The sequence below is a fragment of the Oncorhynchus gorbuscha genome, unplaced genomic scaffold, assembly GCF_021184085.1.
Source record: "Oncorhynchus gorbuscha isolate QuinsamMale2020 ecotype Even-year unplaced genomic scaffold, OgorEven_v1.0 Un_scaffold_658, whole genome shotgun sequence".
Classification (NCBI taxonomy): domain Eukaryota; kingdom Metazoa; phylum Chordata; class Actinopteri; order Salmoniformes; family Salmonidae; genus Oncorhynchus; species Oncorhynchus gorbuscha.
Genome location: NW_025745756.1, coordinates 413,994 through 429,621, shown reverse-complemented (window position 1 = coordinate 429,621; position 15,628 = coordinate 413,994). Strand labels below are relative to the sequence as shown.

Below are 15,628 nucleotides of genomic sequence, written 5' to 3'. Positions count from 1 at the left end.
GGGGAGGTTTGGAGGGAGGGAGCGGGGAGGTTTGGAGGAGGGAGAGGGGAGGTTTGGAGGAGGAGAGAGAGGGGAGGGATGGTGAATGGAGGGAGAGGGGGTAGAGGAGAAAGAGGAGGGAGGGAGGGGAGAGAGGAGGGAGGGGAGAGAGGAGTGGAGAAGAGATGGAGGTGGAGAGAGAGATGGAGGGTGGAGAGAGATGGAGGGGTGGAGAGAGAGATGGAGGGGGTGGAGAGATGGAGGGGGTGGAGAGATGGAGGGGTGGAGAGAGATGGAGGGGGTGGAGAGAGAGAGATGGAGGAAATGGAGAGAGAGAGATGGAGGGGGGGTGAGAGAGATGGAGGGTGGAGAGAGAGATGGAGGGGGGAGAGAGAGAGATGGAGGGTGGAGAGAGAAACACCATTGTAAATACAACCTACAGTTATGTTTTATTTATTTTCCCATCTGTACTATTTGCACATCATCACAACACTGTATATAGACATAATATGACATTTGAAATGTCTATTCTTTTGTTAATTTACATTGTTAATTCACTTTGTTTATTATCTATGTAACTTGCTATGGCAATGTAAACATACGTTTCCCATAACAATAAAACCCCTTACATTGAATTGAGGGTGGAGGGAGAGAGAGGGAGGGGAGAATGCGGTGGAGGGAGAGAGAGGAGGGGGAGGAGACGGCGGAGGAAGGAGAGGAGGGGAGGGAGAGGAGAGGGAGAGGGAGGAGGTACGGCGGAGAGGAGAGAGAGGGAAGTACAGCGAAAGAAGGAGAGAAGAGGAGAAGTGCGAGGCGGAGGAGGGAGAGAGAGGGAGGGGGAGGTACAGCGGAGGAGAGAGAGGGAGGGGGAGGAGTACGGCGGAGGGAGAGAGAGGGAGAGGGGAGGGACGGTAGAGGAGAGAGGAGGGGAGAGGGAGTACGGTGGAGGGAGAGAGAGGAGGAGGTACGGTGGAGGAGGAGAGGGAGGGGAGGTACGGTGGAGGGAGGAGAGAGAGAGGAGGTACGGTGGAGGGAGAGAGGGAGGAGGTACGGTGGAGGAGAGGGGGTTAGAGAGCGAGAGAGAGGGGAGGCGGGAGGGAGAAAAAAGAAGATGGAGGAGGGAATAGATATAATGAGTCAGCACTGGCACGTTCAGCTGACACACACACACACACACACACACACACACACACACACACACACACACACACACACACACACACACACACACACACACACACACACACACACACACACACACACACACCTCTCTCTCTAAACAACCAGATAACTTGCCTAAGATGCAGCTACACCATCTGCATACAGTTACTTAGTCCATAAGCACTCCTTCATAAACATAGACAGACAGACACACAGAACTCACAGGAAGTCTGGGTTGGCCGGCAGTGATGCAGGGGTTGTGCTCTCAGGCCTCACTCACTCCATGATAGTACTTAAAGCAGATCTTAGTCTCAGCTGAGGAAGGAACACACACACAGGGTTCTATTGTTCTAATCATCTGAACACACACACAGAAGGTTCTATTGTTCTAATCATCCTGAACACACACACACATAAGAGTTCTATTGTTCTAATCATCCTGAACACAGAACAGAAAGTTCTATTGTTCTAATCATCCTGAACACACACACAGAATGCTCTTTATTTCTAATCATCTGAACACACAAACAGTCCTTCATAAACATTAACACACACACACACTATATCACACTCCATGAAGTAAGGTCAGGCTCCAGCCTCCAGGCGATCTGTCTCTCTGGGTGCCGTTCACCTTGATTCTTAGAGTCCACCGTTGGCAGGACACGTCTCGTCTGAGGAGAGAGGACACACAGTCTCATCACTGATATAGGGCTGTAACCGTGCCGACTTAGGCCATAACACAACTGACAGCCCCACACGTTGGCAGGACACGTCTCATCAACACCGTTTACTGAATCAGACGTAACACAACTGACGTGGTATTTATAAATGTTTTATTGTTTTATTTGACCTTTATTTAGCAACTTGGCAAGTCGGTTAAGGAAACAATTCATATTTAGAATGTCGGACTAACCGGCCAAACCCAGACGGCGCTGGGCCTATTGTGCACCGCCCTATGGGAATCCCAAACCCAGACGACGCTGGGCCTATTGTGCACCGCCCTGTGGGACTCCCAAAACCCAGACGGCGCTGGGCCTATTGTGCACCCCCTGTGGGAATCCCACCACAGCGGATGTGATACAGCCTGGATTCAAACCGGGACTGTAGTGACGCCTCTGGCACTGAGATGCAGCGCCACCCAGGAGCCCAACAGTACTAATGACAGGCAGAAACCAAGCTGAAACAGGCCCTAACTGTACTGATGTAGACGGTCAGAGGACTGACACACACCATGACCACAACTGACAGGCCGTAATGTACTGCTGCAACCTAGTGTAGCAGTAGATGATGCTGTAACCTAGTGTAGCAGTAGATGATGCTGTAACCTAGTGTAACAGTAGCTGATGCTGTAACCTAGTGTAACAGTAGCTGATGCTGTAACCTAGTGTAACAGTAGCTGATGCTGTAACCTAGTGTAGCAGTAGCTGATGCTGTAACCTAGTGTAGCAGTAGATGATGCTGTAACCTGAGTGTAACAGTAGCTGATGCTGTAACCTAGTGTAACAGTAGCTGATGCTGTAACCTAGTGTAACAGTAGCTAACAGTAGCTGATGCTGTAACCTAGTGTAGCAGTAGCTGATGCTGTAACCTAGTGTAGCAGTAGCTGATGCTGTAACCTAGTGTAGCAGTAGCTGATGCTGTAACCTAGTGTAACAGTAGCTGATGCTGTAACCTAGTGTAGCAGTAGCAGATGCTGTAACCTAGTGTAGCAGTAGCTGATGCTGTAACCTAGTGTAACAGTAGCTGATGCTGTAACCTGTGTAGCAGTAGCTGATGCTGTAACCTAGTGTAACAGTAGCTGATGTTGTAACCTAGTGTAACAGTAGCTGATGCTGTAACCTAGTGTAACAGTAGCTGATGCTGTAACCTGGTGTAGCAGTAGCTGATGCTGTAACCTAGTGTAACAGTAGCTGATGCTGTAACCTAGTGTAACAATAGCTGATGCTGTAACCTAGTGTAACAGTAGCTGATGCTGTAACCTAGTGTAACAGTAGCTGATGCTGTAACCTAGTGTAACAGTAGCTGATGCTGTAACCTAGTGTAACAATAGCTGATGCTGTAACAGTAACAGTAGCTGATGCTGTAACCTAGTGTAACAGTAGCTGATGCTGTAACCTAGTGTAACTAGCTGATGCTGTAGCAGTAGCTGATGCTGTAACCTAGTGTAACAGTAGCTGATGCTGTAACCTAGTGTAGCTGATGCTGTAACCTAGTGTAACAGTAGCTGATGCTGTAACCTAGTGTAGTGCTAGCCTAGTAGCTGATGCTGTAACCTAGTGTAACAGTAGCTGATGCTGTAACCTAGTGTAGCAGTAGCTGATGCTGTAACCTAGTGTAACAGTAGCTGATGCTGTAACCTAGTGTAACAGTAGCTGATGCTGTAACCTAGTGTAACAGTAGCTGAGGCTGTAACCTAGTGTAACAGTAGCTAACAGTAGCTGATGCTGTAACCTAGTGTAGCAGTAGCTGATGCTGTAACCTAGTGTAGCAGTAGCTGATGCTGTAACCTAGTGTAACAGTAGCTGATGCTGTAACCTGAGTGTAACAGTAGCTGATGCTGTAACCTAGTGTAACAGTAGCTGATGCTGTAACCTAGTGTAACAGTAGCTGATGCTGTAACCTAGTGTAACAGTAGCTGATGCTGTAACCTAGTGTAACAGTAGCTGATGCTGTAACCTAGTGTAGCAGTAGCTGATGCTGTAACCTAGTGTAACAGTAGCTGATGCTGTAACCTAGTGTAGCAGTAGCTGATGCTGTACCTATGTAACAGTAGCTGATGCTGTAACCCAGTGTAACAGTAGCTGATGCTGTAACCTAGTGTAACAGTAACTGATGCTGTAACCTAGTGTAACAGTAGCTGATGCTGTAACCTAGTGAAGCAGTAGCTGATGCTGTAACCTAGTGTAGCAGTAGCTGATGCTGTAACCTAGTGTAACAGTAGCTGATGCTGTAACCTAGTGTAACAGTAGCTGATGCTGTAACCTAGTGTAGCAGTAGATGATGCTGTAACCTAGTGTAACAGTAGCTGATGCTGTAACCTAGTGTAACAGTAGCTGATGCTGTAACCTAGTGTAGCAGTAGCTGATGCTGTAACCTAGTGTAACAGTAGCTGATGCTGTAACCTAGTGTAGCAGTAGCTGATGCTGTACCTAGTGTAACAGTAGCTGATGCTGTAACCCAGTGTAACAGTAGCTGATGCTGTAACCTAGTGTAACAGTAACTGATGCTGTAACCTAGTGTAACAGTAGCTGATGCTGTAACCTAGTGAAGCAGTAGCTGATGCTGTAACCTAGTGTAGCAGTAGCTGATGCTGTAACCTAGTGTAACAGTAGCTGATGCTGTAACCTAGTGTAACAGTAGCTGATGCTGTAACCTGAGTGTAACAGTAGCTGATGCTGTAACCTAGTGTAGCAGTAGATGATGCTGTAACCTAGTGTAACAGTAGCTGATGCTGTAACCTAGTGTAACAGTAGCTGATGCTGTAACCTAGTGTAACAGTAGATGATGCTGTAACCTAGTGTAACAGTAGCTGATGCTGTAACCTAGTGTAACAGTAGCTGATGCTGTAACCTAGTGTAGCAGTAGCTGATGCTGTAACCTAGTGTAACAGTAGCTGATGCTGTAACCTAGTGTAGCAGTAGCTGATGCTGTAACCTAGTGTAGCAGTAGCTGATGCTGTAACCTAGTGTAACAGTAGCTGATGCTGTAACCTAGTGTAACAGTAGTTGCTACAGACACTATGGTCAGTTTCCTGTTGTCCTTGAGCTGTGTCGGACAAACGCCTGACATAGTCCATGTGTCACTCAGTCAGTGTGTGACAGAGATGCGTGTGTGTGTGTGTGTGTGTGTGTGTGTGTGTGTGTGTGTGTGTGTGTGTGTGTGTGTGTGTGTGTGTGTGTGTGTGTGTGTGTGTGTGTGTGTGTGTGTGTGTGTGTGTGTACTCAGATAGTATGTGACACAGATGCGTGTGTGTGTGTGTGTGTGTGTGTGTGTGTGTGTGTGTGTGTGTGTGTGTGTGTGTGTGTGTGTGTGTGTGTGTGTGTGTGTGTGTGTGTGTGTGTGTGTGTGTGTGTGTGTGTGTGTGTGTGTGTGTGTGTGTGTGTGTGTGTATCTGTTACTCAGATAGTATGTGACAGAGATGACCATGAAGAATATGTCTCATGTGTTTTCACTTCAGTCTCCCCCTCAGAGCCACAACTCAACTCACACCATGTCACAATCAATAACATCTGGACAGGATCCAGGCCAGGGTGGCAAGTGACATCAGCCACTATGAGACCACTATGATGACACACCAGCACTATGTTCACACTGCCTCCCCAGAGGCTCTGCATATTTAATCAATAACCCAGGTAATGTCAGAATAAGTCACTTGTGTCACTTGTATAATGCCGTTACCCAGAAACCCTGTAGTTTTTCCAGCCTGTTCAACCTCTCTTTCATATCGTCTGAGATCCCCAAGGACTCAGACGATAGGGTGACACCCTGGACCCAAACTGTTACAGACCTATATCCATCCTGCCTTGCCTATCTAAGGTCTTGAAAGCCAAGTCAACAAACAGGTGACTGACCACCTCGAATCCCACCGTACCTTCTCCGCTATGCAATCCGGTTTCCGAGCCGGTCACGGGTGCACCTCAGCCACACTCAAGGTACTAAACGACATCATAACCGCCATCGATAAAAGACAGTACTGTGCAGCCGTCTTCATCGACCTTGCCAAGGCTTTCGACTCTGTCAATCACCATATTCTTATCGGCAGACTCAGTAGCCTCGGTTTTTCGGATGACTGCCTTGCCTGGATCACCAATTACTTTGCAGACAGAGTTCAGTGTGTCAAATCGGAGGGCATGTTGTCCGGTCCTCTGGCAGTCTCTATGGGGCGCCACAGGGTTCAATTCTCGGGCCGACTCTTTTCTCTGTATATATCAATGATGTTGCTCTTGCTGCGGGCGATTCCCTGATCCACCTCTACGCAGACGACACCATTGTATACACTTTCGGCCCGTCATTGGACACTGTGCTATCTAACCTCCAATCGAGCTTCAATGCCATACAACACTCCTTCCGTGGCCTCCAACTGCTCTTAAACGCTAGTAAAACCAAATGCATGCTTTTCAACCGATCGCTGCCTGCACCCGCATGCCCGACTAGCATCACCACACTGGATGGCTCCGACCTTGAATATGTGGACACCTATAAGTACCTAGGTGTCTGGCTAGACTGCAAACTCTCCTTCCAGACCCATATCAAACATCTCCAATCGAAAATCATATCAAGAATCGGCTTTCTATTCCGCAAACAAAGCCTCCTTCACTCACGCTGCCAAGCTTACCCTAGTAAAACTGACTATCCTACCGATCCTCGACTTCGGCGACGTCATCTACAAAATTGCTTCCAACACTCTACTCAGCAAACTGGATGCAGTTTATCACAGTGCCATCCGTTTTGTCACTAAAGCACCTTATACTACCCACCACTGCGACTTGTATGCTCTAGTCGGCTGGCCCTCTACATATTCGCCGCCAGACCCACTGGCTTCAGGTCATCTACAAGGCCATGCTAGGCAAGCTCCGCCTTATGTCAGCTCACTGGTCACGATGGCAACACCCATCCGTAGCACGCGCTCCAGCAGGTGTATCTCATTGATCATCCCTAAAGCCAACACCTCATTCGGCCGCCTTTCGTTTCAGTACTCTGCTGCCTGTGACTGGAACGAATTGCAAAAATTGCTGAAAGTTGGAGACTTTTATCTCCCTCACCAACTTCAAACATCAGCTAGCTGAGCAGCTAACCGATAGCTGCAGCTGTACATAATCTATTGGTAAATAGCACACCCATTTTCACCTACCTCATCCCCACAGTTTTTATTTATTTACTTTTCTGCTCTTTTGCACACCAATATCTCTACCTGTACATGATCATTTATTACTCCATTGTTAATCTGCAATATTGTAATTATTCGCCTACCTCCTCATGCCTTTTGCACACATTGTATATAGACTCCCCTTTTTTTTTCTCTGTGTTATTGACTTGTTAATTGTTTACTCCATGTGTAACTCTGTGTTGTCTGTTCGCACTGCTATGCTTTATCTTGGCCAGATCGCAGTTGCAAATGAGAACCTGTTCTCAACTAGCCTACCTGGTTAAATAAAGGTGAATTTTTTTTGAAACAACAGAGGTGGAAAAGGAAGAGAGGAAGAGAGGAGGAGAGGAGAGAGAGGGGGATGGAGTGATGGAGGGGGACAGAGAGGAGGGACGGAGTGATGGAATAGAGGAGAGAGAGGGGATGGAGGGGAGAGAGAGGGGGATGGAGTGATGGAGGGGGGACAGAGAGGAGGACGGGTAGAGGAGAGGAGAGAGAGAGGGGGATGGAGGGGAGAGAGAGGGGATGGAGTGATGATGGGGGGACAGAGGAGGAGGACGGAGTGATGGAGGGATGGAGAGGAGAGAGAGGAGGACGGAGTGATGGAGTAGAGGAGAGAGAGGGGATGGAGGGGAGAGAGAGGGATGGAGTGATGGAGTAGAGGAGAGAGAGGGGGATGGAGGAGGGGAGAGAGGGGGGATGGGTGATGGAGGGGGACAGAGAGGAGGGATGGAGTGATGGAGTAGAGGAGAGAGGGGGATGGGGGGGAGGGAGAGAGAGGGGATGGAGTGATGGAGGGGGACAGAGAGGAGGACGGAGGAGAGGAGAGAGAGGGGGATGGAGGGGAGAGAGAGGGGGATGGAGTGATGGAGGGGGACAGAGAGGGAGGACGGGTGATGGAGTAGAGGAGAGAGAGGAGGACGGAGTGATGGAGTAGAGGAGAGAGAGGGGGATGGAGGGAGAGAGAGGGGATGGAGTGATGGAGGAGAGGAGAGAGAGGGGGATGGAGGGATGGAGAGGGGGAGAGAGGGGGATGGAGTGATGGAGGAGAGGAGAGAGACGGGGATGGAGTGATGGAGGGGGAGAGAGAGGAGGATGGAGGTATGGTGGAGAGAAAGATAGAGAGGAAGAGAGGAGAGAGAGGGGGATGGAGGTGATGGAGAGGGAGAGATGGAGGATGGAGGGATGGAGAGGGGAGAGAGGAGGAGATGGAGGGATGGAGATGGGAGAGAGAGAGGAGGATGGAGGGATGGAGAGGGAGAGAGGAGGATGGAGGGATGGAGAGGGAGAGAGGAGGATGGAGGGATGGAGAGGGAGAGAGAGGGAGGATGGAGAAGCTGGAGAGGGAGAGATGAGTGATGGAGAGAGGAGAGAGAGATGGAGGATGGAGATGGAGGGATGGAGAGGGAGAGGAGGATGAGAGAGGAGAGAGAGGGAGGATGGAGTGATGAGGAGGAGATGAGAGAGAAGAGGATGGAGTGATGGAGGAGAGGAGAGAGAGGAGGATAGAGAATGGAAGAGAGAGGAGGATGAGTGATGGAGGGGTTAGAGAGGAGGATGGAGTGATGGAGGAGAGGGAGGATGAGTGATGGAGGGGTTAGAGAGAGGAGGATGGAGTGATGGAGGGGGAGAGAGAGGAGGATGGAGTGATGGAGGGTTTAGAGAGAGAGATGATGGAGTGATGGAGGAGAGGGACGATGGAGTGATGGAGGAGAGGGAGGATGGAGTGATGGAGGAGAGGAGGATGAGTGATGGAGGGGTGAGAGAGAGAGGATGGAGTGATGGAGGAGAGGAGGATGAGTGATGGAGTGGGAGAGAGAGGAGGATGGGAGTGATGGAGGAGAGGAGGATGTAGTAATGGAGGAGATGAGAGAGAGGAGGATGGAGTTATGGAGGGGGAGAGAGAGGATGGAGTAGATGAGAGAGAGGAGGATGGAGTGATGGAGGGGGATAGAGAGAGGAGGATGGAGTGATGGAGGGGGAGAGAAAGGAGGATGGAGTGATGGAGGAGAGGAGAGATGGAGTGATGGAGGGGTTAGAGAGGAGGATGGAGTAGAGGAGGATGGAGTGATGGAGGGGGAGAGAGAGGAGGATGGAGTGATGGAGGAGAGGAGGATGAGTGATGGAGGGGGAGAGAGGAGGATGGAGTGATGGAGGAGAGAAAGGAGGATGAGTGATGGAGGGGTTAGAGAGGAGGATGGGAGATAGAGGAGGATGGAGTGATGGAGGGAGAGAGAGAGAGGATGGAGTGATGGAGGAGAGAGAGGATGTAGTGATGGAGGATGAGAGAGGAGGATGGAGTGATGGAGGAGATGAGAGAGAGGAGGATGGAGTGATGGAGGGATGAGAGAGAGAGGAGGATGGAGTGATGGAGGGGGATAGAGAGGAGAGGAGGATGGAGTGATGGAGGGGGATAGAGAGAGGAGGATGGGTGATGGAGGATAGAGAGTGAGGATGGGGATGGAGAGAGGAGGATGAGTGATGGAGGGGGAGAGAAAGGAGGATGGAGTGATGGAGGGGAGAGAGAGGAGGATGGAGTGATGGAGGAGAGGAGGATGAGTGATGGAGGGGAGAGAGGAGGATGGAGTGATGGAGGAGAGGAGGATGAGTGATGGAGGGGTTAGAGAAAGGAGGATGGAGTGATGGAGGGGGAGAGGAGGATGGAGTGATGGAGGAGAGGAGAGAGAGGGAGGATGGAGTGATGAAAGGAGATGAGAGGAGAGGAGGATGGAGTGATGGAGGAGAGGAGGATGAGTGATGGAGGAGAGGAGAGAGAGGAGGATGGAGTGATGGAAGGAGAGGAGGATGAGTGATGGAGGGGGAGAGAAAGGAGGATGAGTGATGGAGGGGGAGAGAGAGGAGGATGGAGTGATGGAGGGGGAGAGAGGAGGAGGAGGGGGATGGAGTGATGGAGGAGAGGAGGATGAGTGATGGAGGGAGGAGAGAAGGAGGATGAGTGATGGAGGAGATGAGAGAGAGGAGGATGGAGTGATGGAGGGGGAGAGAGGTGGATGGAGTGATGGAGGAGAGGAGGATGAGTGATGGAGGGGGAGAGAGAGGAGGATGGAGTGATGGAGGGGGAGAGAGAGGAGGATGGAGTGATGGAGGAGAGGAGGATGAGTGATGGAGGGGTCCAGAGAGAGGAGGATGGAGGGTTTAGAGGGGAGAGGGAGGATGGGAGTGATGGAGGATGGAGTGATGGAGAGGAGGAAGATGAGTGATGGAGGGGTTAGAGAGAGGAGGATGGAGTGATGGAGGAGATGAGAGAGAGGAGGATGGAGTGATGGAGGAGAGGAAGATGAGTGATGGAGGGGTTAGAGAGAGGAGGATGGAGTGATGGAGGAGATGAGAGAGAGGAGGATGGAGTGATGGAGGAGAGGAGGGTGAGTGATGGAGGGAGGAGAGAGAGGGAGGATGGAGTGATGGAGGAGAGGAGGATGAGTGATGGAGGGGTTAGAGAGAGGAGGATGGAGTGATGGAGGAGAGGAGGATGAGTGATGGAGGGGTTAGAGAGAGGAGGATGGAGTGATGGAGGAGAGGAGAGAGAGGATGGAGTGATGGAGGGGTTAGAGAGGAGGATGGAGTGATGGAGGGTTAGAGAGAGGAGGATGGAGTGATGGAGGAGATGAGAGAGAGGAGGATGGAGTGATGGAGGAGAGGAGGGTGAGTGATGGAGGGGGAGAGAGAGGAGGATGGAGTGATGGAGGAGAGGTGAGGGGGGGAGAGTGATGGAGGGGAGGGTTTAGAGAGAGGAGGATGGAGTGATGGAGGAGAGGAGGATGAGTGATGGAGGGGGAGAGAGAGGAGGATGGAGTGATGGAGGAGAGGAGGGTGAGTGATGGAGGGGGAGAGTGAGGAGGATGGAGGAGGATGGAGGATGAGGAGGGTGAGTGATGGAGGGGAGAGAGAGGAGGGATGGAGTGATGGAGGAGAGGAGGGTGAGTGATGGAGGGGGAGAGAGAGGAGGATGGAGTGATGGAGGAGAGGAGGGTGAGTGATGAGGGGGAGAGAGAGGAGGATGGAGTGATGGAGGAGAGGAGGGTGAGTGATGGAGGGGAAAAGAGCGGAGGATGGAGTGATGGAGGGGTTAGAGAGAGGAGGATGGAGTGATGGAGGAGAGGAGGATGAGTGATGGAGGAGAGGAGGAGAGGGATGGAGTGATGGAGGATAGGAGGATGAGTGATGGAGGGGAGAGAGAGGAGGATGGAGTGATGGAGGAGAGGAGGGTGAGTGATGGAGGGGGAGAGAGAGGAGGATGAAGTGATGGAGGAGAGGAGGATGAGTGATGGAGGGGAGAGAGAGAGGAGGATGAAGTGATGGAGGAGAGGAGGATGAGTGATGGAGGGGAAAGAGCAGAGGATGGAGTGATGGAGGGGGAGAGAGGAGGATGGAGTGATGGAGGAGAGGAGGATGAGTGATGGAGGGGGGAGAGAGAGGAGGATGAAGTGATGGAGGAGAGGAGCATGAGTGATGGAGAGGGAAAGAGAGCGGAGGATGGAGTGATGGAGGGGTTAGAGAGAGGAGGATGGAGTGATGGGTAGAGGAGAGGAGAGAGGGAGGATGGAGTGATGAAGGAGATGAGAGAGAGGAGGATGGAGGATGATGTGATGGAGGAGAGGAGGATGGAGTGATGGAGAGGGAATGAGAGCGGAGGATGGAGTGATGGAGGGGGAGAGAGGAGGATGGAGTGATGAAGGAGATGAGAGGATGGAGTGATGGAGGAGTTAGAGAGAGAGAGGATGGAGTGATGGAGGAGATGAGAGAGAGGGGGATGGAGGGGATGAAGGAGAGAGAGAGGAGGATGGAGTGATGGAGGAGATGAGAGAGAGATGGGGATGGAGTGATGGAGTAGAGGAGGATGAGTGATGGAGAGGGAAAGAGCGGAGGATGGAGTGATGGAGGGGAGAGAGGAGGATGGAGTGATGAAGGAGATGAGAGGATGGAGTGATGGAGGAGTTAGAGAGAGGAGGATGGAGTGATGGAGGAGATGAGAGAGAGGGGGGGATGGAGGGATGAAGGAGAGAGAGAGGGAGGATGGGAGTGATGGAGGAGATGAGAGAGAGGAGGATGGAGTGATGGAGGAGTTAGAGAGAGGAGGATGGAGGAGATGGAGGAGATGAGAGAGAGGAGGATGGAGTGATGGAGGAGATGAGAGAGAGGATGGAGTGATGGAGGAGTTAGAGAGAGGAGGATGGAGTGATGGAGGAGATGAGAGAGAGGAGGATGGAGTGATGAAGGAGAGAGAGAGGATGGAGTGATGGAGGAGATGAGAGAGAGGAGGATGGAGGATGGATGAAGGAGAGAGAGGGGAGGCAGGGCAGACGGTAGGTGCCAGTAATGGAGCCGTGTTGGCTCCAGGGCAGGGGTGGATGGCCCAGGGCCAGAATGATGCATCTCTCTGGGGGACACATCTCAGGGCCTCCCCCCAGTCAATGGACCTCCACACACAGAGCCTGGTGTGGAGAGTGGATGGATCTCCTTTCACTGGCCATCACTCTCTCTACTGGCTGGAGTGCTGACACTATAGTGTTCAGGATGTGTGTGTGTGTGTGTGTGTGTGTGTGTGTGTGTGTGTGTGTGTGTGTGTGTGTGTGTGTGTGTGTGTGTGTGTGTGTGTGTGTGTGTGTGTGTGTGTGTGTGTGTGTGTGTGTGTCAGTAAGTGCCCTCTGATAGCAGGCTGATGATAATGAGAAGATAAAGAACTGAAGCTGATACCATTATTCACTATTGCCCAGGATGTACAGAAGTCCACTATTCACTATTGTCAGAATATACAGAAGTCCACTATTCACTATTGCCCAGGATGTACAGAAGTCCATTATTCACTATTGCCAGAATGTACAGAAGTCCACTATTCACTATTGTCCAGGATGTACAGAAGTCCACTATTGTCCAGGATGTACAGAAGTCCACTATTTCCTATTGTCCAGGATGTACAGAAGTCCACTATTCACTATTGTCCAGGATGTACAGAAGTCCACTATTGTCCAGGATGTACAGAAGTCCACTATTCACTATTGTCCAGGATGTACAGAAGTCCACTATTCCTATTGTCCAGGATGTACAGAAGTCCACTATTCCCTATTGTCCAGGATGTACAGAAGTCCACTATTCACTATTGTCCAGGATGTACAGAAGTCCACTATTGTCCAGGATGTACAGAAGTCCACTATTCACTATTGTCCAGGATGTACAGAAGTCCAGTCCACTATTGTCCAGGATGTACAGAAGTCCACTATTCACTATTGTCCAGGATGTACAGAAGTCCACTATTGTCCAGGATGTACAGAAGTCCACTATTCACTATTGTCCAGGATGTACAGAAGTCCACTATTGTCCAGGATGTACAGAAGTCCACTATTCACTATTGTCCAGGATGTACAGAAGACCACAATTCACTATTGTCCAGGATGTACAGAAGACCACAATTCACTACTGTCCAGGATGTACAGAAGTCCACTATTGTCCAGAAGACCACTACTCACTATTGTCCAAAAGTCCAGGCAGAAAGGCACACACCTGTCTATATAAGGTCCCACAGTTGACTGTGCATGTCAGACTGAAAATCAAACCATGAGGTGGAAGGAATTGTCCGTAGAGCTCCGAGACAGGATTGTGTAGCGGCACATATCTGGGGAAGGGTACCAAAATATTTCTACAGCATTGAAGATCCCCAAGAACACAGTGGCCTCCATCGTTCTTAAATGGAAGATGTTTGGAACCACCAAGACTCTTCCTAGAGCTGACTGCCCGGCCAAACTGAGCCATTGGGGAGAAGGGCCTTGGTCAGGGAGGTGACCAAGAACCCAATGGTCACTCTGACAGAGCTCCATAGGTCCTCTGTGGAGATGGGAGAACCTTCCAGAAGGATAACAATCTCTGCAGCACTCCACCAATCAGGCCTTAATGATAGAGTGGCCACTCCTCAGTAAAATGCACGATAGCCCGCTTACAGTTTGCCAAAAAAGCACCTAAAGGACTGAGACCACGAGAAACAAGATTCTCTGGTCTGATGAAACCAAGATTGAACATTTTGGCCTGAAAGCCAAGTGTCACGTCTGGAAGAAACCTGGCACCATCCCTACGGTGAAACATGGTGGTGGCAGCATGTCTGGAAGAAACCTGGCACCATCCCTACGGTGAAACATGGTGGTGGCAGCATGTCTGGAAGAAACCTGGCACCATCCCTACGGTGAAACATGGTGGTGGCAGCATCATGTCTGGAAGAAACCTGGCACCATCCCTACGGTGAAGCATGGTGGTGGCAGCATCATGTCTGGAAGAAACCTGGCACCATCCCTACGGTGAAGCATGGTGGTGGCAGCATCATGTCTGAAGAAACCTGGCACCATCCCTACGGTGAAGCATGGAGGTGGCAGCATCATGTAGTGGGGATGTTTTTCAGCAGCAGGGACTGGGAGATTAGTTAGGATCGAGGGAAAGATGAATGGAGCAAAGTACAGAGAGCTCCTCATTGAAAACCTGCTCCAGCGTGCTCAGGACCTGAGACCTTCGCCCGAAGGTTCACCTTCCAACAGAACAATGACCCTAAGCACAGCCAAGACAACGCAGGTGTGCCTTCAGGACAAGTCTCTGAATGTCCTGAGTAGCCCAGCCAGAGCGCGGACTTGAACCTGAGCGAACATCTCTGGAGAGACCTGAAAATAGCTGTGCAGCAACACTCCCCAACCAATCTGATAGAACTCGAGAGGATCTGCAGAGAAGAATGGGAGAAACTTCCCAAATACAGGTGTGCCAAGCTTGTAGAGTCATACCCAAGAAGACTCGAGTCTGTAATCACTGCCAAAGGTGCTTCAACAAAGTACAGAGTAAAGGGTCTGAATACTTATGCAAATGTGACATTCGTTTTTCATTTTTAATACATTTACAAACATTTCTTAAAACCTGTTTTTGCTTTGTTATTATGGGGTATTGTGTGTAGATTGACGGGGAAAAAACTATTGAATCAATTTTAGAACAAGGCTGTAAAGTAACAAAATGTGGAAAACAAGGCGGGTCATTGCTCACATCAACACCACCAACACCAACACCATTATCCCAGAAACTGGGGCCAAGCCTCCTGCCATACGGGACCTCTATATCAGGCGGTGTTAGAGGAAGGCCTCCAGCCACCTCAGTTCTCTCTTTCAGCCAGACTGTTCTCTCTTCCACCGCACGGCAAGCGGCACCCGAGCGCCAAGTTCAGGTCCAAAAGCTTCTTAACAGCTTCTACCCCCAAGTCATAAGACTCCTGAACAGCTAATCAAATGGCTTCGCACAATAATTGCATCCCATCCCCTCTCCTCCTCTCCTGTCCTTCCCTCCTCTTCCCTCCTCTTCCCCCCCTCCTCTCCTTTCCTCCTCTTCCCCTCTCCTCCTCTCCTGTCCTTCCCTCCTCTTCCCCTCCCCTCCTCTCCTTTCCTCCTCTTCCCCTCTCCTCCTCTCCTGTCCTTCCCTTCTCTTCCCCTCCCTTCTCCTCTCCTGTTCTTCCCTCCCCTCCTCTCCTGTCCTTGCCTCCTCTTCCTCTCCTCTCCTGTCCTTGCCTCCTCTTCCTCTCCCCTCCTGTCCTTGCCTCCTCTTCCCTCCTCTCCCCTCCTGTCCTTGCCTCCTCTTCCCCTCCTC

General features: G+C 50.7%; 1 protein-coding gene across 1 annotated transcript in view; it reads right to left on the bottom strand.

The window, feature by feature from the left end:
* Positions 1-1,779: 1,779 nt before the first annotated feature.
* The window catches only part of LOC124019726 (E3 ubiquitin-protein ligase HECW2-like), an 18,226-nt gene continuing 4,377 nt past the window's right edge, over positions 1,780-15,628 (bottom strand). Inside the window, exon 2 of the mRNA XM_046335144.1 lies at positions 1,780-1,811. Within this exon, the coding sequence (XP_046191100.1) occupies positions 1,780-1,811 (32 nt within the window). The remainder of the gene's footprint in view (positions 1,812-15,628) is intronic.